The sequence below is a fragment of the Symsagittifera roscoffensis genome, chromosome 5, assembly GCF_963678635.1.
Source record: "Symsagittifera roscoffensis chromosome 5, txSymRosc1.1, whole genome shotgun sequence".
Classification (NCBI taxonomy): domain Eukaryota; kingdom Metazoa; phylum Xenacoelomorpha; order Acoela; family Convolutidae; genus Symsagittifera; species Symsagittifera roscoffensis.
Window position 1 is genome coordinate 1,834,142 of NC_087066.1, and position 27,269 is coordinate 1,861,410.

The window sequence follows — 27,269 nt, forward strand, 5'->3', positions numbered from 1 at the left end:
GTGGGGGATTCCCCTTCCCTCAGGGATTCGACCCCCTGCCGACCCAAAGGGTCCACTTTTTGTACTATTTTGGGATATCCATTTTTTGCTGAATGACCTTAAAATTTTTCTAAAGGCGCCAATCTATACTAATTTTGAGAGGGGAGCGCGCGCCAAAAAAAACGCGATTATTAGGTTGAAATTTTCCATAAAGTGCCTAAGACCCCTTTTTTCAAATAATTGCCTGCGTTGCAGAAAATTTGGTCAAATTAGGGTCTTTATAGTGGTTTAGGAGAGCTCAAAAAATCAATTTGCAGAGCTCTCATTTTTTTTGAGAATCCGCACTCTTGAGAAACTCCTAGATCCGCGCCTACTACCAACTGAAGACCAAGTAGCGCTACGTAGCGGGTCTATACAATTCGAAAATTGAGTGGAAAAATTTGAAATTGAAAATTATTTACAGAATGAATATGAATGTTCTATCTGACACAAATAAAAATCTCATATGCTGCGAACCACTAGTCGAACGCACTTGCAACAAGCACTCGGCTGGTTCAAATTAAACGTTATCAATTAACTACCAACTAATTAAGTTGTGTCGTCCATTTACGCCACAATTGTATTGAGACTGTAAGGAAAAGAGGTGTCCTTTGAAAGGGCAGCAAGGAAGTTAAGTAAACAGCACACAACAACCACTTCAAACGCAGTCAGGTCGCTCATCAATGCAAACTGAGGTTCAGTAGCTTTTCTGCTGACCAATTTGGACTGCAGCAAGCCAAAAAATGTTAAATGTGACTATTTGAATTCTCATCAGATGCACATTTCGATGTTTGAAGTGGTATAGATTTACAAATTGAAATGTATTCAACAAAAATTACGATCTAGGGAACATTATCCAAATAAATTACGAATAAAATACAAAGTGTTATTTAAGATGATTAATTAGTTAAGAATGTAGAAAATTTATTAGACCTATTTGTAATTATTTATCATTCTTATTTCGACACTCAGCAACGTTGTGTGTGCACCACAACAACACAAATTGAGAGTCATTTGAAAGTAAAATTTGAGAGGCGACGCAAAAAGTGAAGTAAAGGGGGTGACGGTGTATAATAAAACTAAGAAGAGATTTGCGGGGAAAGTAAACTATCAATTAATTCGATTCATTTGCAATAAAATAGAAAATTTAGGGCATGGCTAAGGGACTCTGCTAATGACTGAGAGATGATATTGGATGGGTGCCCGGAAGAAGCATTGCCTCACTCTGCAACCCTGCTCAGATTCGACAGAGAAGGGAGATTGCTTTAGGTTGTGTTGGGTGAGATAATGCAGGGTCAGCCCCATAAAACAAACACTTGTTTAAAAGCTAACTTGTTTTTAGTTACAAAAACTAGATGAGTGATTGCAGTGCGTAAACGTTATTGCAACAGGATAAATCACAAGTAACCCATTGAGTCTCTCTCATTACCCATCTTACTTGGAGGGCGTGGAGTCTTATGTCATGTTCTTCAATTGCATTCTCCTAATACATCTCCTAAGTTCCACCTAATACATCTGCAAGTGTCTTCATTGACCACTGGTTGCTGTGGCTGCCTGGTTGTGTGAGTGACTATGCGATTGGCCAGATGAATTGCCCAGTATGTTCTGGTGCGAGAGGGAGGATGACGTTCTGGCAGGTGGGTCTGGCTTACTTGTCCCAGACGAGGAGCTCGACAGCACACCACCTGTGCCTGAACCAACTCCCAGCTTGGTTCCATAGCCACCAGCTGCACCTGTAGAGCCCATAGTTCCCAAGCCAGAGGACGGACCGGTGCTGATTCTATACTTGGGCTGGGTCATGTTCTGGTAGCTACTGGAAGCGAATGCATGCTGTTGCTGGAACTGTTTGTTCTGCTGCTGGAGCGTAGCAGACATTTGGCTAAGACTGCTGTGGTTTGATGAAAAGAGCTGCTGTTGCTGTTGTTGACTTACCCCCACTGTTCCCATTGAGTGGATAGAGCTGTTGGGTATCGTGCTCCTGTTGGAGAAGCCAGATCCTGTCGAAGTCATGACAGGAAGTGTATTGGCGAACAAATTGAACTCTGAGTTGGGAGGTGAGAGCCTAGAGCTGGACGCTGAGGAGCCAGGATGATGCTGCTGGAGCGCCAGAAAAGAATTGGAGTTTCTTCCAGAATGCTGCGAGTTCTTTTTAGATTGGAACCCACTGGAACCCGAGTCCCCTGATCCGAAGTCTACATGATCTTGACTGCCATGTGAGGAGGCGTCGAGACCATTGGGTGTGTGCACGCTCAGCCTCTCCATGCCCAGAGGCGATTGATCGGTGGGAGAGACAGCGAGAGAAGGGTGGGAGTGAGAGGCTGCAAATTGGGCTGCCAAGGACTGGATATGGGCCTGGGAGAGAGGTGCACTTCCTAAATTGCCAGAGGGTGCCACTGGTCCGTTATAAGAAGCTGTTTCATCTAGAGGAAAACGACCTGAAAGCAGTACGAGAAATATTACACGGCACGCCATGATTACTACTGCACTGAAATTTATCAGAAAATGTGAGTCCTAAAGTTACAGTAAGCTTGAAAAGCTGAGTCTTGAAAAACGAAAGTTTAGACACGGGAGGTTACTTTGTATACAGACACGCAACTGACATCGTATTGTTTACTCACCGTTGAGATTGCGCTTTGCACTGTTTGCCTGGTGAGATTGAGATGCGTTTGCACTTATGAGCAGCTGAGGATGAGGGTGTTGCTGGTATTGCTGCCCAGGAGAGGATAGCATTGGAGAAGCACCAGTGGGACCGGAGGCTGTGCCAGGAGACACTCGTGAGCTTCCCCCTGGTCCCAACTGGGAATTAAGGGTGCCGGCGGCGGCAGCCGAAGGTGATTGCACTGGATTAATATTTACACTACTACTACTACTAATGTTATTATTGTTGTTTGTGGTCGACGATGGTGACCTAGAGTGCACTTGGGACAAGTTTTGAGCAGAAGCTGTCGTCAGGTTCAGCCCTGAAAGAGCCGAGGCGCTCATTCCAGATATATTCGCACTGGATCCAGCGCCCATTTTCACTACTGCTCCCCCATGGCTGTGCATGTTTGGGGGTGGGGCATACTCCCTTCTGGGTTGCTGCGCTGGCTGAGAAAGAGGTTGTCTGCTCTCCACTATCTCTGGGATGTCGGATGCAGGAGTGTGGCCTCCCTTCTCCAGCTCATATATTCTCTCTTTCAATCTGATGATCTCCTCCTGCAGATTGGAGCACTGCTTCTCCGATCGGGTCAGTTTTAATTCTAGTTGCTGCTTCTCGAAGCCAGAGCGAGAGTCTTCGGAGGACTGCAGTTGCATACGGGATTCCAGATGGCCACACTTCCCCCTCCACTCGTCCACAGCAGAGTTCAACTCCCCTACCCGTCCTGTCTCAGCTGCGAGGCTGTCTCTCACCGTCTGCGTGAGTTTCTTCTCATTGTACAGTTTGTACACCAAAGCCTGTCTGTCTTTCAGCAATTTGACCGTGTCACTCTGTCGTCTGCTTCTTTCATTCATCAACAGCTGCTTCATCTTCACCAAGTTATTCTCCATGTTCTTCCTGGCCCCTTGCTCCTCCTCCAACTAAACCAATCATTACATTATAGTTCACTTCGCCTTAGCTTATTGCTTCGATTACAGAGCAAAAACAATTCGAAATGGCTGACCCAAATTTTTTCAAACAACCCTACTACACTGTCAAACACAGGCGAAGCTGCTCTTCGTAAAAACAAGCTACTAAGCATCAAGAAACAGCTTTCACACAGGGCAAAAGGGAGCTTCGCACCACTTGCGATAAACCACGAGCGTAGGACTGCAAGCTAGGGAAAAGAAACACTGAAAAATTTGGTGCAACTACTACTATTGTAAAAAATGACTTTTTTGTAACAATGAATGTCAATTTCAAGAAAACGGTCGATAAGCACAGCCACCAGGAATAAATAAGCTTTTATTAATTAGCGCGCTGCTACTATTAATTAGCGCTCCAAAAATACATGGGTAAACGTCCATTGAGCCGAAAACAACAAACACAAAAAAACGTAATTAAAAAGTTAGCGACGGAATTCTAAACCATGGAACTATTAACGACAACCGACCTAACATACCTTTAAATAATAAAAAAAAAATTGTTTCAAACGACACAAAAACAATTGATCGAGGCAAAAAAAACATTAGCCAAAACTATTCATGCGAAAAAAACTAAGAAAAAAACAAAGGAAAATAATTAAATAAATTTTAAAATTACAGGATTAAATCAACAACAGTAGCAACTACAATGAAAACGTGTTACAGAACAAGAAAAATCAAAATCTGCAATGATGCAACTAAGCCGACAAATCATTAGCAGAAAAGCGAAAATTAGCAGAAAAGCGAAAGTTAGGCAATTCACTTTTATTCATAGTGAAAAAAAACAAGGTCAGGCCTTAAGGTACAAAGGCAACCGCGTTACCTCTATACCAAGTCGAAAGGAGTCTGGACGCTATAAAGGTTCAGAAATAAAGCAAGTTGATTTCCTTACAAAATTATGTGAAAAGTTTTGACGGTGTGAAAACCCTAGTTCCCGATACCAAGACACTGACTCTCGAAGTAAAAAAAAGGTCAAAAATAGCCAACCGGCAGTTGGAAAATATTCAATGAACGCAAGTAAATAAAAAACGGACATAATTTTTGAAAAAATCGCAACAATTAAGATTGCACAGATAAAAAAGATGGCCTTAATGCTCTTAGAATTTCTAAAACAATTTGTGATTAACACTTTTTGGATAAAATTAACTCCTTCCGCTGTTCGATAGGGGAGTTTGAAATGAACTGAACTTTAAAAAACTCAAAAGACTGGCCGCAAAAAAGTAAATTTGTGCCTAAACAAATTTTATGACTCTTAACTGAAAAAAAATCATCACGACCTTTAGAAAAGTATGTTTTTGCTCTTTCACACATGTTCTTTCACGACAAAGCAAGAATGAAAAATGAAATATTAGAACGCATGAATGAAAAAAAAAATCATTTGCATAGTTTCGCGCACTTTTCCGGGCTCTTTCACAATTTTCTGACATCTTTCCCTAAGAAAGAGCAAAAACATACTCTTCAACAGTTAGAAGAACATGGTTTAAGATGGCCTCGGGCAAAAGAGCCGCACTAGGGCACTTCGTGCCGTGAGGCTGGGCTCTTTTTCCCTCGGGCATCTTTCAACTATGTTCTAACTACTACTACTACTACTAAGAGTCTGAACTATGTTCTTCGACTCTTAAAAATATATGGCCTTAAGGCTCTTTGAATTTCAAAAGCAATTTTTGATTGTCACTTCATTCATAAAAGTAACCCAATTTGAGAAATCTGGAGCAATGAGTAAATTTTTTAAATTCAATAGGAAATCTGAAAATTTACTTTCACTTTCGAAAAAAGAAACTGATCATCTGAAAGAAAAAACGCAAAAAAAAATTACGACCTATTAAAAGTCTAATTACGTTAAAAGAACGGAAAAAAGCAACAAAAAAACTGAAAAAACGAATTTTTAAAATATATGCCCTTTAAGTGAACCGCACGCATGCATGGAGCAGCTAAGTTGATTGCACTATAAAACTGCCCATGTTGCTTAAAGAACCAAAAAAGTGGCCACTCATAAACCCGAAAACACTTAATCAGCCATCCGTGCCACCAAATGAGCACTATTTTATGCTAGTTGGATAGAAAAACAAGTGAACTCGTAAATAATCAATGCTCGCAAGCTCGCATGGGTAATTATCCTGCGCACTAGGTTGTTCAAAAAAATTACAAGCTAGTGCGCAGGATAATTCAAAAAAGACACAAAAAAAGCCTGTGTGCAATTGAGTAGATATATGGGGTTCGGAATGAGTGAGTAGTGTAACAAGACTAGAGTGACCTTGAGCACGAGTTTGTCCCTCTCCTTCTCCAAGTGGTAAGCCACTTCCTCCCCCACTGCTTGGTCAGCTGAGTGCTTCTTTTTCTCCTCTTCCAGATCAGTCAACGCCTAACCAACACACACAACATCACAATTACTTTTTATAATTCAGATGGCGTCTGACTTCACTCTGTTTAGAATGAAGATTGAGAGAGATAAAGACGGAGAGTAGTAACCTTGTGGTAGCGTCTTTCCAGGTGTAGAATCTGTACTCCAAGTCTGTTCAGATTGCGCTTGTGCGTTTTCACCAACTCCTCCACGAACAGCAGTGGCTGGTGAGTGACCATAGAAGCTTGATGAAGGCACGCATCCTCACACGAACTTGTCCTCTGCCCTCCTCCTCCTCCTCTACTCCCACTCACATCTGATCCACTGACGGCGGCAGCAGCAGCAGTTCCATTGCTGTCACTGTGGCCCTTGCCAGGTGCAGCAGACGAGGATGTGGATCTGGTGAATGTATTGAGGAGCTGTGTGTCTCTGTGGAGTGCTGAGAAGGGGTCTGTGGCATTCAGCTGCCCATACTGCAGCAGCACCTTGTGCTTCTTCAAATTGTCCTTCTAAACTACCACACTTATCACAACACACTCAAAACAGTACAGCTGAGACGCCCGTCGTTTGATCTTTACATCAGCTGAGAGAAAGTTGACAAAAAAAAACACCAGCAATTTCTCAATAAACACGAAGCAAGCGCGACTTATCGATTATTTCAAGATGATTATTTCCAAAAAAAAAGTAGGAACTCGGACATCAAGATCATATGACTTCCAGGAAAAGTTGAAACCTAGCCAAAGGAGGGATGAAGAAGTGTCAAAGGACTCAACAAACAAAAAATGATTGAATTTTATACGATTTTTAATTTCGAAACCAACATATCACGTTAAAGCTATTTGAACTTCGAGAATGATTGACAATTTTTTCATAAATAATCTGGCATTAAAAACTCGCTGTAATAAGGTATGGGAAAAACATGAGTTTTCTTTGAGTTTACATGCAAAAAATCAATCTTCTATTCACTCTTGCAGTATTAAATTTTAGACACAGAGGCGAAACAGAGATGCGCATCTCTTGCGATGGAACAAATTGTATGTCTAGAAAAAAAATAAAAAATCAGATCTGAAAAAGCGTTGGAAAACAATTTTGAAACCAACAAGCACCAAATCAATTTGACTCTATCAGGGGTTTTAAACTGGCCAGCTATGCAGATACACGCAATGAAACTATTTGTTAACAGCACAACGAACTTAGAGATTTTTTTTCAGATAAGACAAATTACAATTACCGAACAATTTTTATCATTTTGCAAAAATCAAAACATGTAAGATAAAACGAACAAAACTAGAATGTTTCTAAAAACCAGAAACTATTGAAACTTAAAAAACGATTTTCAAAATATTCAAAATCTAATAAATATTCTTCTTGCTTGAAAAAAAATTGCTCAAAAAAGCCGAATCAAACAAAGATGTAAAAACAAGAAAGAGACGCTGCTAACAACAAACAAATGATTTTGCAGTTCTTAAGCCGGTCAGACAAAAACAAGTTTAAAGAGAAATTTGAACAAAACCAAAATCAAAAAACGCAAATAAACTAATATCGCTAAAAAAGAAGAAAAGGCGTATCATTGAACCAATTTTAAAAAACGAATGAGTCCAGAAACGTATCAAAATTATCTGAAAAAGAAACAAAAATGAACAAACGTTTTATTTTTAAATTGACAAAAAAAAACTCAAAAAATAAAAAGTTAAATCGTTACAGTTTTAACACATTGAAATTACTGTGAACTAAAAGAACACAAAAAATTAATCAGGAAAACTAGCAGACGGACTAGCAAATTTGAGTAAGTTGACGGAGTAAAACAACAAAAGCGTCTAGCAAACTTGAACGAAATTACCTGAAATATTGAATTGATTTAGTTCTGATTTGATAGGACTTTCGGCAGGCTTACTTGGTCTCCATTTTTCAAACGAAATTGTTAGCAATTGCGATAGAATACTAACATAAAAAACAACTAACTTTTTAATGTCTTGATTGAAAACAACTAGGGGCCCAGCTAAAGCTGGTGGTATGTATTTGATATTGAATAAATTAGCTATACTGATGCGGCACAAAAAATATGATTTCAAAATATTGATGTGGCCCAGAACCTTAGTTTTTTCTCTAGTAAAATAAGAGAGAAGAGTTGAAAAATTTGAGATAACCAATGATCCCAAGGAGATAAAATTTCTCTTACAAAAGACTAAGGAGCCACCGATTTGATTAAGACAAATTAAAGAAAATTTTTAAAAAAATTATCAAAAACGGTCAAAAATTCTAAGCGGTCGAAAAGATTTCCTGCAAACAGAAGTTTGTGGCTACTTGTGCAGAAATTATTCCCAAAACTATGGTTTTTCGATAGAACGCAACCTGAGAACTGGCACGTTTGTTTTCGCGGAAAGTCAGAAACTGTCAAAGTTTCAAAACATTGACTTCTTGGAAGGCCATAACTTTTTTAAGCAAATTCGGCATAGCCAATTCTAAAGGTAAGCTTTCAGCGATATGTTATTTTAAAATATGGCAGAGTAATTTTCGAGAATAAAAATTCAAAAAACGGTCAAAACCAAAAATTTGACTATTCCGAGGGCCATTACTTTGTATAAAAATTGGGTGTAGCTGCATATGCAGTGAACTTTTCGAAACATTTTTCTATGAAATCCAAAACGAAAAAATATATATTGGTCAAATAATCCCGCTCAAACTTTTTTGAACGCTGTAGACAGATGCATCAAGCATAAAAAGACTCTTTCAATTAATACCCCCCTTTTTGGAAAACCAGTACAAGTTTATTACAAAAACTACTTTTTCTAATTAATTTGGAAATAATTTTCCATAAAAAAAAGAAATTCCAATAAACCGAGTAAATCAAACACTAAAAGCTTCATCAAAGAAAAATGCGCGCAGCAAAAAACCGTTTCAAGATGTGACAATTAAGCCGACAATTCATTGGTTAAAAACTTTATTTGAAACAGATTAATTAACTCCCGTTTGAAAAAAAAAACAGTTCCTTGTCAGATTCAAACCCGGGAACTTCGGCGTTAGTGTTGGCACATACCTGATACTAGTAGAAATTTATACTAGTATCGATACTAGTATATACTAGTATATGAAATTTAGATACTAGTATCACAGACTTTCAAAGTTGTGAAAGTTGCTTAATTCACTAGTTGAGTAGGCTGCTTAAGTAGGCTAATTTCTTTGATGTGAGTGTGCTTGTTCACCGCCGATGCTTAGTAAGCATTTTCAATTGGTCTATTGTCGCGTTTCCTCCGGACAAAACTGCTGCGTGTTTATATCAGCTGGCTCACTGTTTTATTCAAGATGGAAAATGTTAAAATCGAAGATTACCTTCACGAAAAAGATGGAAACAAAGGAAAATGTCGAACTTGTGAAAAGTCTGTCATATGGAATCGACAGAAACTTGGCAACCATAAAAGATCGGGTAACTGCCGAGGTCAACCAACAACGGAGACCAACATGTTTCGAAGTTTGGTTGAGAAGAAATGTATTGTGACTGTTTCAACACCCAATAACCCGCCAGGTAATGAAGAAAATGTGGAACCTGCACCCAAATACCCTAAATGGATTGATTCGATGACTGCAATACAGAAAGAAGAATTGGACGTCAGTTTTTCGAGGATTTTGCCGGGAAAAGAGAAACCTGTTTTTTACAAGAAACTTGAAAGTAATTCATCTGACCTCTGTTTCTGTTTTGGTCCGTTTATGGAAGAATCGAGTACCCAGTACTCGCAGAAATTGCCATTCGCGTGTACCAAGTACCAACATCTTCGGCTGAGTCTGAACGCGCTTGGAGTGTTTTCAACTTAATTCACAGTGAGAGGCGAAATCGACTTTCTAACGTCCGAGTTAACAAACTTGCGTTTGTGTACATAAACCGTGCTTTCAGAGGCATTCCAGAAAACTATTCTTTTCATTTTGAGGATCAAAATGCATAACTTGATGTCTTCAATGTTTTTTTCTTCTTTTCAAGTCCAGGAAAAGTACCTACTAGTATCGATACTAGTATAAATACTAGTAGGTACTAGTACATACCAGTAGGCATTTTTCTCATACTAGTATAATGCCAACACTATTCGGCGTCCTAGGCACATTCGTTACCTCCAGGCTAAGTTTGAATTCATTTTGAACCAAGAAAGAAGTGATACAAGTGATTCTGTTAAACAAGTTGTTAACCAAAAAAAGTTTTTTCTAGTTTGAAAACGCTTGCAAGCGTAAAAATGATTAGAATCCAATTAGAAAAAATTTCAAATCGAATGTCGAAAAACTCAAAAAAAAGCTGAATATCAAATGTACAAAAAATAAAAACAATGAGCTATTTTATCTGCCCCAAAACGAATACGACAAATACAACCGATCGAACGACAAAAGTTTGAACCAATTTTTTTTAACTTCAACTGAAAAAAAAACACGAAAAAGAAAAAAAATTGTTAAATTTTTTCCAGTTATTTAAGTCTAGAAAAATGATTTAAATTTTTCTAATGTTTTATAGTAGAAATCAACCACTCCCAAACAATACAAAAACAAATGTACAGAAAGGTGATACAAAAACAAACGGAAAATAAGCAGTGCCTAAATTCTACCGAAATTTCAAGGGTAATCGGATACAAAAATTCTCGTATCCGATTGCAATACCCTGATCGCCAGGGTAGCAAAAGCAAGAAAATATCATTCAGAAATACAGATCTAAACAGATATGACCCAAGCCACGCTCGATCACCTGGTAAACTTATATGCATTAATGGAGATCGCATTACGAAAAACACGACGTGGATTGGTTAATATTCCGAGGCGGCTGTCGCTAATGAATGGTTCTAGGTTCCATAATATCATTATTGCTGTGCGACAAATGTTCCCTACTGCTGTTGAATCCCGTATGAAAGTTAAACTGTTTCCCCGATATTATCTAGGCTGACAAAAACTATGTCACCCTCACGAGAGATCTCGAGCAACCAACCCGAGCCCTTTACCACATCATTAATTTTCGAACTGACCTTTAACGAAGATAAAACAAAGTGAAAAGCTTCAAGTTCGGCTTCCAGCTGAGCCGCTATTGAACAAAGACTCGACTTGTTGAGAGAATTGAGACTGCTTTCATCGCCAAATTGAGCCCTGTTATTTGGTATACTGTCATTTGTATTTCCGAGTGGATCAATTTTCGCCTCAGAAAACGCCTCGTATTCCATATCTATTTACATATACATTTTGCTCCTTTACCCATTAAATCTAAAATTGTGCAATTCTTTACTAAATCAAACATAACCAAGTCACGATTACATTGACAAAGCAAATTTTTCAACAAAGAAGCCGTACATGATTGTGCCAGTCGGTCATATTTGGAAGTTTGACCTTGAGAGAAGCAAAAAACACTTGATTTTGGAGTGAAATTTAATTTTTCAAAATTTCGAATGGAACCTGTCATGCACGATTTTCTCGCGATAACTGAAAATCAGAAAAGAGAACTCAGAACGTTCGAGTGAAAAACGCGGGAAAGTTGCAAGAGAAATCGGTAGGAAATTGATATTCGCAATTTCCATCATAGTGAACAAGAGTAGAGCTGTCCCATCTGAAATAGAAGACAGAGTATTCCCGAGAGAACGATTATTTGAGCTGGACCAGTGTGAACCTTCGACGGAAAGGTGGACAACTTGAGTGTCCCAATGGTTCACGAGAAACTATATCCTAGAGTTAAGACTTGTCCTCGTTATTGAAACTGATAAACATTAAAACTCATTTAGTTACATTATTTAATTCTTGAGTTAATTACCGACTGAAGTACTTCCCCTTCTTGAGTGTGCTACAATGTGAGTACTAATTTAAATTTCTAGAGTGTGTTTTATAATTGTTATGTTGAGGTAAGGCGAGTTTTAGGTTGATCCATCTGAAATGGATCAAAGTTACACTGTCTAATAAAAAGTAACTTAACGGATTGTTCCAACCCGGTTTTTAACGGCGTTCATGTATTTTGGGTATCTAGAGACCTAAGTATGGGGACGTTTCTAATTCTAGAGTGGGGGGATATTTTAGTAGTAGCCTTTAAGCTGTAACGGGTCGTAGTCTCATGTCACAAACGAACCGAACTGGCTCCGACCGTTCTTGAGGTAGAAAAACACAAGAGATGGTGTCCCTGACCCTTGAGCCAGTGGTTATATGGCCTATTTTTCTTAAGCCTCATGTGTGACTGCAGTAGACGAATGTTACAGATTCGAATTGGAACTCATTACTTGAAGCTAAAACAAAAAGTGGTCCTATAAATCTAGATAGCCGGCGTTGAAATTGTTACAAAAATAAACAATTTTGCACAAATTTAGTGCAACTTCGGGTATTCGTTTAGCAATCTATTCGCGTTATTGTAACAGTCGCCTACTTTAGTCACATATGAGGCTTAAGAAAAATAGGCCCTATAACCATTGGCTCAAGAGTCAGGGACACTATCTCTTGTGTTTTTCCGCCTCAAGAACGGTCGGAGCCAATTCGGTTCGCTTGCGACATGAGACTGGAACCCATTACAGCTTAAAGGCCACTACCAAAATACCCCCCCACTCTAGAAATAAAAACGTCCCCATACTTAGGTCTCGAGATACCCAAAATACATGAACGCCGTTAAAAACCGGGTCGGAACAATCCGCTTAGTTACTTTTTATTGGACAGTGGAACTTTGATCCATTTCAGATGGATCAACCTAAAACTCGCCTTATCTCAACATAACTATCATAAAATACACTCGAGAAATTTAAATTGGAACTTACATATCGACGCACTTGAATATGAGGAGTAAGTTATAACTGAGCAGCTTGAGAATTAAGTAATATAACTAAATAAGTTTTAAGGCCAATTAGTTTCAATAACAGAAGTAAGTTTTTGTCTCTAGAATCAAAGTCTCTGAATGAACCCTTTGGACACTCGAGTTGTCCACTCTTCCATTCAGAGTCCACTCCTTTCCATTCGAATAATTGTTCTGTCTCAAGTCCGTATTCGATTCTCCTGTTTTCAGGACAAGACAGCTCTACTCTCTTGATATTTCGTATCGAGAAATTGCGAATAGCAATTTCCTGCCTTTTTCTTGAGTAGTTTCCCGCAATTGTTAATTCGGGTGTTCTGATTTCTGACTTTTTCATTTTCAGTTGGTTCGAGAAAATTGAGCATGACATGCTCAATTCGAATTTTGCAAAATTAAAATTTCACTCCAAAATTGCGTATTTCTCAAGGTCAAACCCCTAGACATGACCGACTGGCACATACTCCCCGGACTCGAGATCGATGTCCTCATCGTGTGTTGTCATCTGCCAATAAGTCCCAGAGAACCGAGTGTTGCTCAAGATACAGTGCCAGTGGTCATTTACAGAAGTTTGCATCGAACTTAAGCTTATCTACCTTGCAAAATTCACGACCATGTAAAATTTTCACACTATCGCTAAACAGCAACCAAAATCTGCACACACCTGCACCTGTGAATTTTCGCTTTTTAAGCTAGTAATTTAAAATTTCTTTTGTCCTATTTCAGTCAGAGAATTGTCATGCATCAATTTGATTTATATACTAGATCTATCATATTAATAACAATATCTTATTCGTTTAAAATTTCTTTTCCGTGAACCCAGATTTTATCCAAGCTCACGCTCAAGCCCCCTCCCTCTCAAGACTCAAGACTCTAGAATTTCCTTTCGAGCCACTGGCTCACCTCATGTTCTTCGCCTTCGAGGTACCTGATACCGGTGTTCTTGGCACTGTAATTTGTTCCAATAGTGCCTCTTCGTCATCGGAGCTAATCACAATTTCCTCCCAGGCCTTCAGCTGTTCATAGGCTCGCATCCACTCTCTCTGCTCTTGCAACCTTTTCAATTGACTTGGTAGGCCTTTCACCTTCGACTCCCGGTTCAAGCAGAAGGAGTTATGAAGACTCAAGCTCACATTCCTCGCCAGGTCCTCCTCCAGTATCGTTTCCCTCGCTCTAGAACTGTCTCTGGATATTCTGCCTACTCTTTTCCACCCCGCCGTGATTGCGTTTCGATGGGTTAGCAGAGGTCTCTTAAAGGCATCTGGCCCTATTTCAGCTTGGAATTGTCGATATTCCTTCTGATGTTTCCTCATGTGGTCCTTTGTCACTGCATACAACCAGGATGTTAACGTCGCACGAAACCAAGGAAAGAATCTCAGGCGGCTCCATATGTGTCTGACTTGCACTGGTATGGCGAATAACTTGCATGCAGTCTCGAACAACTCCAGTCTCCTGCTGTAATCTATCGCATAAATCGATTCAGCTGTTGGCGCTCTCGATTCTCTGTACTTCGCTATATTCTCCTCAATCCATCTCAGAGCCAGCATCGCGCTTACCACTAAGATGGTCACCTTTTGTCGATACTCTGGTAGTCCTAGCGACTTAATTTCTTCTACGTCCCAGATCAGACAGAGATTGGCGCGGTCCGGGTACCACACTGTCTGCGCCAGACAGTGGCATGGACAATCCCCATGCGTGAGGTCGATGCTTCTAAGGTTGCGTTCTCCCGAAGCTTCTAGGAGAGGCTCAAGTTCCATCATTTTCTCATGCACCACGTCGACTTCTTCCGAGCTTGAAGCACCTACTGCGGGTTTCCCCACCACGTTCTGCTTCCCATGATCACTTGTATTTTCGCTCTCCAAGCCTAGAAGTTCTTCACCCCAGATTTCACTCAAGTCATCTCTTTGCTCCTTTGGTACTGCTCCTCGGATCTTCCTCAATAGCTTGTGTGAGTGGTGTGACATCCGAGCTAGTCTCACGCACTTGGGCACTGAGAAGGCTTTGTCTATCATCACCCTCTGGCTGGACACCTCCACCATCGCCATGTGTAGTGGATAGTGGCTCCCACATAGGTTAGCCAACACTGATCCCACTAAGGATTTTGCATTTAGAGGCAATCCATAGGCTTCGCTCATGGGAAATCCCATCTCTGCCTCGAGTCCGATCTTCCAACTCTTGATGTGCTTCTGGTTCACTTGTAGCACTCCGGGCCATGATTCCACGCTTAACGCGGTCACCAGGTGATGTTCTGACTCTAGCCTCTCCAGTGACTGGAGACTGCACATTCTTGAGAAGAATCCCAAGGCTGTCGCTAGGTTCACGGTGGTCCTCGCGTAACATTCAGCCACTATCTGTACCTCACTCTTCTCCCTTTCAGTAATATCTTCAAACCAGGTAGTGAGGTCCTCTTTCTGGAAAGATTGTATCCTGACGCATAATCGTCCATCACAAATATGTTCGCCGTTACTGCATGTCGAATCAAGACAACTGCCCGGCTCCATCCTCCTCACCGGCTCTGTTCCACTTGTCACCTCACTTGATTCTTTCACCTGAGGCAAGATCAGTTTGTGTACTATGCTCAAGATCGCCAAGTCCTCATCCTCTGTCGGTGCCAATCTCACTCGCTCAGTGACCTCCTCAATCATACTTGCATGGGGATGTGGACACCAGGAAGGTCTGAGTAATTTCCATACCACTCCCAGGTTCGTGATCAACACGCCACTCCCATCACCCATTTTTAGCTCCACTCTTTTACTTGAGCGTGGCACACTTATCACTCCCGGCATCCCCTCAAGAACCAGACCCAGGCTAGGTCTCTCTCTCTCCACAACGTCTATCTCCACTATCTTCTCTGTCCAGAACTTCAACAGCTCCGCCACTTCATAATTTCTGTTGGCTCCTCCAGCTTCCAGGTCCAAGAAGGGGTTGTACGCCATTCCCATTACTCCAGAAACATATTGGTACTCTCCCTTTCTGTTGAGTTTCAAGTACTCCCCTGACGAAGCCAGGTTGCGGTGAACGTCGTGCTCCTCTTCGAACTTCTTGTTGTAGAACCTCCGTATCTCATCCAACTTCCTATGGTTCTCCAGAGATTGCCTAGAACCATCCTCCCTCTCTATCCCAGTGCTCTGATACACATTCAAGATGACTGTGGAGACTCTCCTTTCCAACGTCTTGCTTGCGACTGCTTTCTGATGACATGCTAGGATGGTACTGTCAGTCATCATCGACATCGTCCACCTCAAGAAACAGGTTGCATCCTTCCTCCTTGCCAGACTCAAGCCTGAGTTGTCCTTGGCAACGTGCTGCATCAACATTCGGTATATCTCTAGATTTTTTCCTCCCAGCTTCAACTTGTCGTATGAAGTCAGCGTTTCCAGCTCTATCCCCAACAGGCTCCACGCGAACATCAGTTGTCCTGCAGTCCTGATAAAGGGATTCGCCATCAGTGGTGGTGCCGATGAGGATGTCCTCATCGCCTCTTCAAAATGATCCTTCAATAAGTTCTGCCAGGATCTCTTCAGCTGGTTTGCCAACTCTATCTTGTTGACCTCAGCCTTCTGCTGGGTGGCCCAGCTGTATCGTTTGCGAGCCACTCCACTGTTCAACTTCTTCAAACAGCCTTCCATCTCCTTCAATGTCTCGAGAGCTATCCACCATGGTCGGGAGGTGTTTCTGGTTTTACTTTTCTCAAGTGGATCACTGGTCACTTGCTTCCCGACAGCTTGATGTTCACTTGAGACCCACTCTTTGCCAACATCTACTTCCCAGGTCTGCCCGCTCGTCGAACCTCGCTTCATTTTTATTCTTTGAGGTTTGAAATCCTCCTCCGTCACGGAACTAGTGGGATTCTCCATTTCTTTTTCTATGTCGAGCAGTTTCCTCGGTTCGTAGCTACTCTTGTAGGCTGCTGTTTTCCATCGCGCCAGAACCATGGGAGCCGTCTCTCTCAAGTCTTTTTCCGAGACCGCGTCAGCTGAAGGACTGCCCATTCCCTCCACGTCTCTCTTCCTCTTGCGAGACCTCACGTCTTTGCTTGGGGGCGTCATTGGTATCATCACTGATTCAACTTCCTTTTCTCCAGCCAACTCTTGCCTCCCCCCTGCTCGAGCCTTAAGGATATTAGTACTTTTAATCATATTACTAGTTCCTACCTTATCCCCCCTTGTACACTTAATTATTTTATTGTCAGTTTTCTGTTTCGGAGTAGAGCTGTCTTTACATTTGTCTTCTCTGGTCTTTCTTGACTTTCTCAACTCGACCATTTTGTTCAGTAGTTCCACTCTAGCTTTCTCTTCTAAACCCGTCCCCACCAGGACAGGCTCACCAAACTTCACCACCGTGTCCCACAGTTCTTCTTTGAAATTATCCAACGTGGTGTCTTCATCCACTTCTCGATTGAATTCGCTCAAGAACTTTTGCCAAGCATCTCCATCCAGAGTGCCCAGGAAGGCGTCTCTGCTTCCCTCGAAGGTATTCTTCTCCCTCCTCTCCGTACTCAAGAAGATCATTCCCATGTTGGGATTCTCGCTTGTCAACGACATTTCCGGGTACTTGCGAGGGGACGAGGTCAAAGGTGGCGTGGGAGTATCTGCCCAGTTTTCTTCACTCAGGTCTTTCAACAATTCCTGCGCTGTGAATTCCACTTCCGTTGGCTTTTGCTCCGGTGTGTTTCCCACTTCCATATCCTCTCCTGCCTCACTGAGGGTTTCATCCATGCTTTCGTCTCCTGACTCTGCTTCCCTTCTCTCAAAGATCCTCTTGAATCGATCTGCCACGGTGCCACTCTTTTTATCCCCAGGGATGTCTACTGGAAGGGGTGATGGTGTCGCTGAACTCGTCGCCTCACCTTTTGTCAGTGCCACGTACAATGGACCTGCTGCATCTAACTTCTTTCCTTCTCTATTACGCTCCATCAGCTCAAGTCCGTAAGGTGCCCGGTACTTCCTTGTGGCAAATAGCATCGCGTCTGCTTTCAGTGCTACATGCCCTTCTTCCACTATCATCCTGCCATCGTCCCATACCGGCCGCTGGTTCTCTAGGCCTGCCCGCTTAAGTACTCTCAAGGTATCTTGCACGTCGAATTTAGGGGGCATCGACCCTCTGATCTTCTTGGCTTGAGTCGTCCATGAGTTTATCTTCACATCGCTAGTATGGAAATAAATTGCTGCAGTATAGCCGATGAAGAGCGGATCCCAGCCGTCAGTAAACTCCTTCTGCCGTTCTTCAGTCGTGGTTCTCGCGTAGGAGGATGGGACAACCAGGGAACTGTTCATCCCTAGGGTCATTCTCCTCACTATGGGGAACTCGGGAATGCTCGTCGGTAGGGCTTCTCTCTCCAATATCGCTTCCAGCTCCTTTTTCACCAACTCGAAACTTTTTGTCCATGCAGGGATTCTCAAGATTTCTTGTCCATTGGCTGCCAAGGGATTCAAGTTCCAAAACTTGGGGTAAGTTTCGATGGGGCCCTCGCGCTTGCCTCCCATCCGGCACTGCATTTGTCCTCGGAAACTGTACACGATCAACTCTGGATCCTTTACCTTTCCGAAGAGCACCGTGTTGCTCATTTGTGCCCTCAGCACCTCTTGCTGGCACCAGTTCAGTGTCGTTCCATCCAGTACGCTTATGAGGCTCACGTGGGTCACGGAGTATCGATAAGCTGTCACCAAGGGATCTGGAAATGCAAACGTGACAGCCGGTCCATATATACAAGTCACGACCTCCCCCAGCCCCCGGATAATCCCCATGGGATCCGATCTCATGGCTAGGCATAGATCCGTTAATAGGGGCATGCCTCCATTCACTTTCCTCCACTCCTCTCTGGTCTTCGGGCTCTTTTCTTCGCCAGTCAGGTGCCTGTTCTGCATCAGTAGATACTGCACGAGCAGCGTCCTTAGCCCGGCTGCACACTTGTACGAGTAGGTCTCAATACTCGAGTGTGTTCTTCCCATCGCCAGGGGCTCCCCATACCTCATCAATCGGTGAAATGACGCCAGTTCACCGTGGGTCAGGAGTACTAACGTCAAGTATCCATCTATTCTGAGGGTGTCCACACCACGACTGAACATGTATGCGGGGCCCATATTATACAAGTATCTTGGGTAGACCAGGTACAGCGCCAGCAACAGGCTGATCGGCATATTCAACATCTCCTGTATAAACGCATCAAAGATCGTCTCCTTCGCACTGTACACCTCAGTCAGGAACTCTCTTCCCCAACAAGGACTCAAGAACTCGAGAATCTCATGATCCCTCCTCGTCTTCAGCTCACCCCACGCGTGTTCTCTCCAAAATCCTCCAATCGTGACCTCATTGGCTGCCGTGACGAACCTGCCAACCGTCATCCCCTTTTCCTCAGCTTTTCCCAGTTGCTCCTCGAGAAACTCCCAGATCTGCTTCACCAGAGGCGGCGCATCCTCTCTTGTTTTCCTCGTGGCATTTTCCAACCTTGGGCTTAAGAAGGGCCATCTGCCTCCCTCTTGCGCCAACCGATTCCCCATCGACTCCAGTTGTTTTTCCGATGTGGCCACGTTCTGCCTTTCGTTGTTTGGCCCTCTAGATCTGCTGGTCGAGCTCGTAATCGTCAACTCCATGTCCCGAAACCACAGACTAGCCGTCAGGTGAATTATCACTGGGTGATCATCCCTAAGGATCGGGCTGAGCTTAAGTTGCCTGGCAAAGTTAGATATTTCCAGTAGGAGGACCTCGTCCAATACGATGAGGATATCAGCCAACTCGTGAAAGCCTCTCAATGCATGGGAGACGTCCGCCCACGCTGCCGCGAGTTCTGACTTGCACAGCCTCAAGTTCGTCGGTTCCAATTCTCGGTTGGGAGCTGCCATCAGGACACGCCACCCATTCCCCTCTGCGATCAAGATCAAGATCGCGTACACGAATTGCAGAGCCAGCGGCATGCTCGAGTACCCGGGGGATGTTGTGAACGCCACTTTTGTCTTGGCGCCGAATCTTGAGGCAACATTCTCCTGTACTTCATTAATCGCCGCGAATAAGGTCTGGATGGCCTCCCAGATCCTCTTTGGCGTAGGTTCACCACCCTTGAGCTGCTCAAGAAATCCCGTTGCGTGCAGATGATCGTTCATCCCCGCAAACAGCAGTAACTCAGGTTCGCAGGGCATTTCTGACTTTATTGCCACTACCAGGGTCAACATCTGGTTCAGTTCCGCACCCGGCAAGGTGTATATCAGGGTTTCTGGCCAAAACAACTTGGGAGACGTACCTTCGAAATCTGATCCTGCCACGATCACCACCCTTGCTGCAGCTGGGTCTGCTCTGTCGTAGACCGCTAAGGTTTCGGCCAGTTGCGCCTGCCCACAGGGTTTCCCATATCGGGGGTCATTGGCCAATTTTGCGCCTTCATATTCGGCGTCTGGTAACTCCATCTCTCTTGGGTTCATCAGTTTGTCGACCACTCTCAACTGTGCTGGAGTGGCCACTCTAATTCTGGCAATGCTGGTCCGGTGCTTGGGAGGCTCCACCACCAGTCCCGGGCTCCCCAAGGACTTGAGAGGTCTGTAATTAATTGGTCCCATCATTGACCTAGTGGGAATTCCACTCAGGTCTGCTGTCTCTGTCAACTTCGCTCTCGAGAAACGCGTTTCATGAGCCTTCAACCAGTCCACGCACTTGTGCCTCCCCAAGTCTTCATGTGAGACCTGCTCAAGACCCAAAGCCCTCGCTAGCTCCTGTCTACACTCTAGGTCTTCCAGATCCAGTTCCTTGACCTTCTCCTCATACTTCTGTCTGCTGGTCTCCAGTGGCTTCTCTGACCTCTTTTTCTCCGCAACCACCACTGAGGACATTACCGACCCCTGGGGAGTTGCTGATGTCACTTCGTCAGCTTCCATGGGCGTGGTGCTCGGCAACTTGGCCCGGCTATTCCTCTCACTATCTCTAGAATCGGCCCTCTCGCCCAAGCGACTCGACAAAGATCTCGGGTTGAAGAAGGGTGGGTTTGGGGGTGGCCCGAACGTGACCTGTGCTGTTTCCAGCAAATCCGTCTCTAGCGCGCATATATGCTTTTGAAAGACGTCGTTCAACCATTCCACCCCTCTGGGCCTGTCAAAGTGAATGCCATCCGCAGATGCATTGTCAGGGAAAGAGGTTAATTCCATTTGCTCAGCCACGTCCAGTAGCCTAAGGGGAAGGACACTCCTCTGATGAATCTTCCTGATTGTTTCGTTCAGGCTGCGCACCTTCGTATTCATCTCTACCGCATGTTGATCCGCTCCCATGTTGTAGGGAACAGTACACACCGTGAGAATGGACGGGTCCATTTGGATCCGTATCTCCTCGAGAATGCAGCTCATCTTTTCATGCAGCCTTGTCACCTTCCTCGCTTCCCCCCTTGACACATCATTCGTCCCGACCATCAGGGTGACTGTGTACACGCTCACCATCCCTAGCATCTCAAGAGTCGCTAACATCTGCGGCGTTGCGGCTCCGGCGAAGCTCAAGATTCCCGTTTGCCAATGGGATTGGATCCGGGTCAGCACCCGCAGCAAGCTGTCTCCAATGATCAAGTGAACCGAGCCTTCAGGCACTCGAGGATACGTGAAGTACTCCACCCAAGTCGCATCGTGGAAGCAATCTCTTCTCTCTCTCTGCGCCGGATTCCAGTCTATACGATTGTGCTTGCGATATCTCCCATCCGTATTCTTCTTGTAGCTCGAGATCATCACACTCCTGACAGGCTGTTCCCCCCAAGTCGAGGGTAAATCCACTCTTACCGGACTCTCGCGATTCCTGAGCTGTAACCTCTCCTGCAACTCTTTCAGCCGTGACGAGCCGCCACTACTACCTGGGGTCGAACTCGGTGTGTATCCAGGCAGCGCGACGTCCATCAATGGTCGTATTACTTGAGTCTCCATTCCACGCAGGGAGGACGTTGATTCGGGTGGTATCCATACCTCCAGCCCCTCATTCATATGTTCTTGCGCCGCACGATTGAGGTTGAATCGTCCCTTTGACCTAGGAGCTTCGTCCACCTCCATGCGTGACTCTGGCCTTGAGACAGTCACTACCCGCTCTTTGGGCCTAGCCCCTTTTTGCATATCGAGCTCGCGCTGTTGTTGTTGGATCCTCTCAAGTTTTGCTTGGTCTCTCTCGAGAGCCTGCTTCAGCTGCTCACAATTCGCGGCATTCTCCCGCACCCTTTCTGCCTGCAGCCGTTCCGCCTTCATTATGTCCAATTCTCTCCGCGCTTGATCCCTCTCGAGCACCGCTTGATCCCGCTCGAGGTTCGCCTTATTCTTCTCCCGCTGGGTTCTCTCGAGTTCTTTTTTCATGGCACTGACGTCCGGATAAGCCTCCCCCGTCTGCTGTGCCCGTGACATCGACGGTACTTTACTCGTACTCTGGCTCGCGGGCCTGACTGATGGTCTGGCCGGCAGTGGGAATTCCCCCGCGCCATACTCTGTGTTGTTGTTTAGACCAGGGTTCCTCGCCAAATCGAACCCCCTTATCGCTCCATCCACGTTCCAGGACAGCCATCTGGTCTGTGCTTGATCGGACACCCCTTCAGTGGTGTAGCCTACCATCAAGACCGCCTCCGTCGCAGACTCTCGACACTCGCCCTCATCCTCCAATTGTAGGATGGCGTTCAGCATCACTGCCATTCTCTCGTTCACTTGAGTGTAATCCAGATCTCTCAGCCGTCTGTACAGTTCGTCAAGTGTGGGCTTTTTCAGAGCCGATGGCATGGACTTCCAGTATCGATCGGCCATTTCTGTGACTTCGATTGACTCTTTGAGTATTAGTACTTGAGTTTTACCTGAGCAACTTGAGTTTTACCTGAGCAACTTGAGTTTTACCTGAGCAACTTGAGTTTTACCTGAGCAACTTGAGTTTTCTTGAGATGTCGTTCTCTTCTTTTGATTAAATACAGATGAGTAGTCAATTTGAGATCAACAAATCAATCTGAAAATAACACCCGATATTTAGACCGACGAGCTGTGTTCCTAACCAGAAAGCCCCATTACTTTTATGATTAAAAACCCTCCCCTTTTCACCCTACTAAAATGATTCAATTTGAATTTTCTAAAAAACATGCAGACACATTTTATGTTTTAGCACCATCATTCATTTAAAATGATAATTGTCATGCCAATCACCCATGAGATCCCTTACCTGTTTCGTACCCCAATACCTAGCTCAAGATTCTTCCCTCACACCCGACTCGACGCTCCCGTGTACCTGACTCAGGCGATGCTCAAGTAGTACTTCTTGTGAAGATGCACCACTATCTCCGTTTCTGCAAAGACCACATGAAGAATGGCGTACAATTCCCTCGAGCTCAGTTTGCCCCTGTTTGGGTCGTACACCGGCACCGAGACCTCCAATATTCCTCTTTCAATCATGAAGTCGCGTAGTCTTGTCAGAGCCAATATCACGTGTTCGGGATCAATTGTGTTCCTGTCGTTGACTCTCGTTACTAGGAAGCAGAGGTATTTGCCCGGGACTTGTGCCACTGACGGTGGAAGCGCCGCCATGCCTCCCAATCCTGGCCTCTGTCTGAACAGAAACTCTACGTTCTGGTATTCTCTTTTGAAGTCAGCCTCCAATCTTGATTTGAAACTCATGTCCGCCGTGATGCAGATCGCGCTGGTCCTGTTTGACAGGATGAAGTCGCTATCCGTTATCATGATGTTCTCTGAGTATTCATTGGGTATTTCGAATTTCGTTTTGAAATTCCTTCCTATGGTAGGCTCTGGTTCTTCTTCCTCCAGTTCCAATCCGCTTGTTTCCCTCACTTCCTTGAGCTTCTTTATCATCGAATTTTCGGTGTGGGTAAGTCCTACCCCCACTCCCCGGACAAAAATATTTATCGACGTCCCCGTCGATGTAGTCGGGTCTGAATTGTCTTTAGGGATGTCCAGTGGCCTGTCTGTTGCTGTCCATCCGAAAAGAGGCTCCGCTGTCTTCATGTACTTTGCTGCTGATACATCGACTTGCTGCATGCTTTGTCCTTCGTGACCCTCGTCTTTGACATCACGCATCCACTCTAGAATCCTCAAGTTCGTATTCTCCCTCCTTTCTATTTCACCCTGCTCGAGATCCGTCTCCACTTCTGGCGTCGAGTAATCATCCTGCGGATAATGTCCACCATCTTCAATGACCTGCCATTCCTCTCCAGCTTCCAGTTCGCCTACGCCTAGTAGTTCCTCGCTTAACTTTTCTGGCTGTATCTTATCGATCAAGAAGTCATCCCCGTACCTATTGTACCTCATGCCTGTGCGTTTACGATTGCCCGTCCTGGTTTCCGGTGGTGTTGGTCGATCCGGTTCCATCCACTTCGGTACCTCGTTTTGCTCTGGGTCGTTCCAGTCTTCTTCTACAAATGAACCTGCATCCGACTCCACTTCTATCTTTTCGTTGTCGTCCAAACTCAAGTTCTCATTACCATCATTTTTCTCTCTGGTGCCTTTCTCATTCACTTCGCACGCTGGTTCCACCACCAGGTAGTCAAGACCCTCCATGTCTTTCGGCAGGCACCAATCCTCCGGGGACGGAACGTGAGGTTTCAGATTTTCGTAATGTGCTGCTCGCCCTGTACTCAAGCGATAGAACCTTCCTTGTTGATGTACTTCCGTAATCATGAACGGTCCTCTCCATTTCTTGAGTAGTTTCTTTGTTCCCTTGGGCGGTATGACGTTTTGAAAGACCCACACGTATTGGCCCACTTCGTATGGCTTTGCTCTCAGTATCTTTTCGTCATATTTCTTGCGTTGCCTCGTTTGCGCTTGTGCCGTGTTTCTCCGACATAGCTCGTTCAGCTCTTGTTGTCTTTTGATCGCTTCCTTCACGTATGCTTGAGGCGACGTCCTCTTCCCCTCGTACTCCGGATAGAAGAATGTCAGAGGCATTGCCCTTTCCCTGCCCGTCAACATCATGAAAGGGCTGATACCCGTTGTAGAGTGCTGGGTACTATTGTAGGCTCCTACTACCTGTGGCAGGTATTTGTCCCAGTCCGTCATGTACCTTGAGCAGTACACCCTGAGCATGTTGACTAGTGTCCTGTTCTGTCTTTCTACCAACCCATTGGTCTGTGGATGATAGGTCGTCGAGTGTGCTTGAGCAATGTGTGACCTCTTCATCAATTCTTTTGTTAAGTCCCCCACAAAAGCCTTGCCGTTGTCTGACTGGAAAGTCATTGGGCAACCATACCGCGATATCCAATGCGTTATCAGGTGATCACATGTTTCCTCTGCTGAGGCTGTCTGGCACGGAACTGCTTCCGCCAACTTGGTGAAGTGATCTATTATAACTAGTATTTGGTTATAACCCGATTCCGTCATGCAGATTTTCTGATGGTCTATCTGCACCACTTCATTGAATTCCGAACTCTCGACAGACTTGAGGGGAAACTTCATCTTCCTTGGGTCTTTTACTTGAAGGCATGCTAGGCAGGCATTCACCCATCTCTCGCAAGCTTTTCTCATTCCCGGCCAGTCAAACCTGTGAAGTATCCTTTGTTGTACTTTATCTATCCCCTGATGGCCCATTTGGTCGTGTGATCTGAAGAGCACTTCCGTTTGGTACAGTTGTGGTAGTATGATGAGGTTGTGTTTGTGTAATATCTTTTCCTCATCTCTTCTCTTGCACGCTACCACCCCTTCCGCTGTGTGGTAAAGTAAGTCTCTCTTTTCTTTGTAGAACTGGCTCAAGATCTTGTAGCTGTCTTCCTCAAGTTCCCCCTTCTCCTTGACTCCAGAATGGATCCATTTGGAGAGGTTACTTGTCATTTTGTCATTCTTCTGGGCCCTTATTAGGTCAGACAGTCTATATCTCGCCTTAACGTGCTCCTTTAACGCCATGATCTGTCCATTCATCTCACCAGGATTGTGGATGTCATCGCTCAGTTTCACACATATTATCCTTTTCATGATCTTCATGTCGTCCTCTGGTACCAGATTCGTTCTGACGTTTGAGTTGCACGATAGTTCCCTAAGAGGCTTTCTTGAAACTGCTATTTTCTCGAGCTCTGTTCCACCTCGTACCTCTTGCATTTCCAGATTGTACGTTCCTGAAGATGGATCTGTTTGTAATTCCCTGTCGTGCTGTCTCATCTTTTCTTCCGCCAGTATCATGCATAGACTGTCTTGATCCTCACTGCTCTCGTCCGAGTCTTCATCCCATTCTTTACGCTCCCCGGACAATTTTCCTTCTCCGGTTTCGTCTTCTTTCATGAATCTGGACCACTCCCCGGACTCTTGATCTAATCCCAGGTGTTCAATTTCTTCTCTGAATGTCACTTTCTGATCCCTGACTTTTGTTTGCTCCAGAATTTTTTCGGGGATTTTCTCAACTAGTGATCGCACAACTTCCTTGCTATCAGTGGTGATTCCTTTTGAGACGTCAGTATTGTTCACTGTTTTTTCTCTCCGAAGTATGGTTAGTTCCGGTGCCTCCTGACTTTTCCCTTGGATCACGGGTTTGTCATCCGATAGTTTCTCAAGCAACCTCATTAAGTCTTCATCTATTTGGACCGTTCCCTCCTCTACCTGGGTGAGATCGTGACCTTTTGCCTTGAGTGTTTCCCTCACGATTTTGGACTTGAGCATTATTCCTACCGGAATCCCTCTGCTTTTCTTCAAGATGGTCTTTTCAAGAGACTCTTTTGGCAATTCGGGATGATCTTCAATCGGTTTACCTGATTTGTCCAGCCATCTCGTGAGTGGAAGACTGTCGTATGTTTCTTTGTCCATAAAGGAGAAACCATCTTTGATCTCAGGTCTGTCCGCCTCTCTTTGTTCTTGTCTCTCGTAGAACTCCGTCTTCTTGCTCAAGCTGTCGGCATTTTGATGTTTGTCTCGCGTTCTATGTTCAATTATCATGTTGTATCCGTCCAAGCGAACTATCCATCTCCCAATGTAGCTCTGGTCCATTGAGTACGTTTTCAGCCAGCTTAATGCTCGGTTATCTACTCGCAGTTTGAAAGGTTCACTGCCTAGGTACGCTCTGTATTTCTCGACAAAGGTGACCACTGCGAACATCTCTGCTTTCGGTGCTCCGTACTTCATTTCTGTGTCACTTAGGACTTTGCTCCCGTATGCTATTGGTCTCAAGACTGTCTTCCCATTCCATTCTTGTTCTTGATGGAGAACCCCAGAAATCGCGACTACCGACGCATCTGTGTCCAGCACGTACATCCCCTTCTCAGTCGGCATACCCAGTACTGGTGCCTCACATAGCTCTTTCTTTATTCTCTGGAATGACTCTTCTGCTGCGTTGTTCCACGTGAACTTCTTGCCCTTGTGTCTCATTAATTGTTGCATCGGGTATACCTTGTCCGCGTAGCCTTTGATGAACTCCCTGTAAAAGTTAGCGAAGCCCAGGAAGCTCATCAACTGGTGCTCTGTCTTCGGTGATTTCCAGGTTAGGACTGCTTCCACGGCGTCTGGGTCAGGTCTGATGCCGTGCTTGTCTACCATCCTGCCCAAATATTTTATTGAGTCCTTGAGTATTTCACACTTTGATGGTTTGCACTTCAGCCCCGATCTTTTCATGCACGCG

General features: G+C 44.3%; 1 protein-coding gene across 1 annotated transcript; it reads right to left on the reverse strand.

Moving 5' to 3' along the window:
• Positions 1-405: 405 nt before the first annotated feature.
• LOC134845849 (CTTNBP2 N-terminal-like protein) lies at positions 406-11,182 on the reverse strand. Its single transcript, XM_063862948.1, has 5 exons — positions 10,954-11,182; positions 6,088-6,468; positions 5,873-5,980; positions 2,637-3,576; positions 406-2,453 (listed from the first exon to the last, which is right to left on the reverse strand). Exons 1-5 carry the CDS (start codon positions 11,143-11,145, stop codon positions 1,546-1,548), a joined length of 2,529 nt encoding a protein of 842 aa, XP_063719018.1. The 5' UTR covers positions 11,146-11,182; the 3' UTR covers positions 406-1,545.
• Between the last annotated feature and the right edge of the window lie 16,087 nt (positions 11,183-27,269).

Bases quoted from the DNA above. Each gene is read 5' to 3' on its own strand.
- LOC134845849 (XM_063862948.1), bottom strand. From the start codon at position 11,145: ATGGAATACGAGGCGTTTTCTGAGGCGAAAATTGATCCACTCGGAAAT. The intron at 3,577-5,872 runs GTCACTCTAGTC...TGATTGGTTTAG, and splicing joins GGGACAAACTCGTGCTCAAG to TTGGAGGAGGAGCAAGGGGC. The intron at 2,454-2,636 runs GTGAGTAAACAA...TACTGCTTTCAG, and splicing joins TGCAAAGCGCAATCTCAACG to GTCGTTTTCCTCTAGATGAA.